Genomic DNA, 2,881 nt, shown 5'->3' on the forward strand with positions numbered 1-2,881 from the left:
AAAAAAAACATTAAAAATTTATCAACCATTTACGACCTACAAGCTACTGAAATAAATTATGAAACTCTTACATTAACACAGCCAAATGAAAAAGCTATTGAATATTTATGCGGTATCGATCTTGAAAAATTTAACTTGATTTTCGATTGCATCCAACCTTACACACACCTTATACCTTATCCTGACAATCGCAAAGTAACTAAATTTTCCCATGAGACTCAACTCCTTGTCACCTTAACAATTTGTCGTCACGGAATGGATCAAAAATTAATGGCTTTCATTCTCAATTCTTCTCCCTCAACTGTAAGCAGAATATTCAATGCCTGGGTTATATTTCTCTCAACTGTTTTCAACAGAATCGATTTGACGCCAAGTCATGGGTTTTTGTTAAAAATGATGCCTGAAGCTTTTGTCAAAACAGGACATGGTACTACAGATTTGATTATTGATGCAACAGAATTTAAGTTTCAAGCAGCCTCAAATTATGAACTTAGCAGCTTAATGTTTTCCAATTATAAAAACACGACAACAGGCAAGGTTCTGGTTGGAATTGCTCCACACGGTATGGGTTTAATTTTCAGTGATGTTTATCCAGGCTCAATCTCAGATTCATCAATTACTGAGAAAACAGGGATTTTGCAATTTGTTGAAGAGGGTCATGAGGTTATGAGTGACAAAGGATTTGCCATTCAAGACTTATGTTCTATCAAAGGAATTTATTTAAATCGACCGAAACAAAAAGAAAACGACCAATTTGAACAGTCAGATATTAAAACTAATTTTGACATTGCTTCAACTAGAATCCATGTCGAAAGATTTATTGGGCGTGTTCGTGATTGGACTATTTTGAATAATACTTGGCCTTTAACGAAAATGGATATACTTTGCCCAACTTGGCAAACACTTTGCCATGTTGTGAATTTGACTTTGCCCCCTATTGGTCCAAAGGAGTAGCTTTTCAGTAATTATTTTATTTGAAATTGATTTATTTTTAACAATTTAAAATTTTTGAATCTTTTAACTGATATAATTTTCATCTTAATAATAAATAATAATTAATATATTAGATATTAATTAAATTACAGTAATAATGAATAAATTAACTAACTAAATAAATAAATAATTAATAAATAAATAATAAATAAATTTGGTAATAAAACAATATTCTCTAAAAATATTAGACAAACATACTCTTAAAAAATACTTTTAAAGTCAAGTTTTTGAATCAAGTCTTAAAATACTTTAAAAGCTAATTCAAGTACAGTAGTATTTTTTTTTCACTTTGTAGTTGAATATTTATTTTTCCTTAAACTCTTTATTCTCTTGGTTAAATCTTGCTTACTCATATTATGAACTGTTTAAAACAATGTTTTATATTATTTATTGAATATTGATTAAAGTAACAATTTGTTAATTTGCATATTTTGTTACAAAAAAGTTATCTATTTTCAAAGGAAAAATAATTCTGAGTGCATATTTTATTTGAAAACTATCTCATATGCTTATTTTATTTGAAAAATTATTCTGAATGCCTATTTTGTTTGAAAAATATCTCAGTTTGCGTATTTTCAAAGGAAAAATTATTCTGAATGCCTATTTTGTTTGAAAAATATTTCAGTTTGCGTATTTTCAAAGGAAAAATTATTCTGAATGCCTATTTTGTTTGAAAAATATCTCAGTTTGCGTATTTTCAAAGGAAAAATAATTCTAAAAGACTATTTTGATTTAAGAATATCTCAATTTGCGTATTTTCAAAGGAAAAATCATTCTAAATGTCTATTTTGTTTGAAAACTATCTCAGTTTGCGTATTTTCAAAGGAAAAATTATTCTGAATGCCTATTTTGATTTAAGAATATCTCAATTTGCGTATTTTCAAAGGAAAAATTATTCTAAAAAGCCTGTTTTGTTTGAAAAATATATTAGTTTGCGTATTTTCAAAGGAAAAAGTTCTAAACTTATTCTTTTGAACAATTCAATAGATTAAAAAAAAATCTTTCAAATACACTTTTTTTATAAGAACAATTTTATAAAAACAATGGAGGCCTGTTAACAACGCATAACAAAGCATGTCATTTCCAGAGGCCAACAAAAAGAAATATTAAAGGATTTTTTTTAGGTACTAAAATTTTTGCATATCCATTTCATCAATAAATTCTACCATTGAAATTCGTTTAACTTGTGCTTTTATATATGTTCTTAATGGTTTCAATGTATCAAAATCAAGTGTATTGCCAATAAGTTTCTTTCCAAGATTTACCAAACATTTTGTTTCACCATAGTCCCACCTGGTGAGAACAACATTTTTATGAACAGCCTCACAAACTGATTTAACAATTTCAATAATCAAACTATTTCTTTGGATCAAGAAAAAATTAGCATTTTTCTTTTCTGGTAAATAAGACATCAAGACACAATTGTGTGCATTAGTGCAATCCATCTGCAACTGACACTGGAGATAATAATGGGGATAGTCTGAAAGTTCCATTATTGGAGTTAACGACCGGGCAGCACGAGTTTTGATTTCGATTAAAATCCCAGAAGGACCTAAAGCATCAGGGCTACAACCAAAAAGTGTGTTAAATGGATGTTTGAAAAATCCACATTTAACAGTAGAGCATTTTGCAGTTTTTTCAAAAAAATTCAAAGCTTCCTCTTCATAAAAGCAACCACGTTTTATGTTATGAACATTTGATAAATCTTTTTGTTCCTTACCATTCTTAACAACATCCCATGTTTCAACATAACTTTCTCTTCCATGGAAACCAATAAGTGCAGACACTCTTGATCCCGTGATTTTAAATTGTCTAGCACTAAACCAGTCATCACTCTTTTGCTCAACATCAACATAATTTTTACAGTTAGGAATTGGTGTGGTAAGAA

The 2,881-nt window shown here is 28.7% G+C and overlaps 1 protein-coding gene across 1 annotated transcript; it reads left to right on the top strand.

Annotated features, from left to right (window-relative positions):
• Positions 1–393: 393 nt before the first annotated feature.
• Positions 394–954, top strand: LOC136811358 (uncharacterized). Its single transcript, XM_067067968.1, has one exon. The coding sequence runs from the start codon at positions 394–396 to the stop codon at positions 952–954; it is 561 nt and encodes a 186-aa protein (XP_066924069.1).
• Positions 955–2,881: the final 1,927 nt, after the last annotated feature.

The sequence above is a fragment of the Clytia hemisphaerica genome, unplaced genomic scaffold, assembly GCF_902728285.1.
Source record: "Clytia hemisphaerica strain Z4C2 unplaced genomic scaffold, Clytia hemisphaerica genome assembly, whole genome shotgun sequence".
NCBI classification, from domain to species: Eukaryota; Metazoa; Cnidaria; class Hydrozoa; order Leptothecata; family Clytiidae; genus Clytia; species Clytia hemisphaerica.

Excerpts from the sequence above, each read along its gene's own strand:
- LOC136811358 (XM_067067968.1), top strand. The coding sequence starts at position 394 with ATGATGCCTGAAGCTTTTGTCAAAACAGGACATGGTACTACAGATTTG.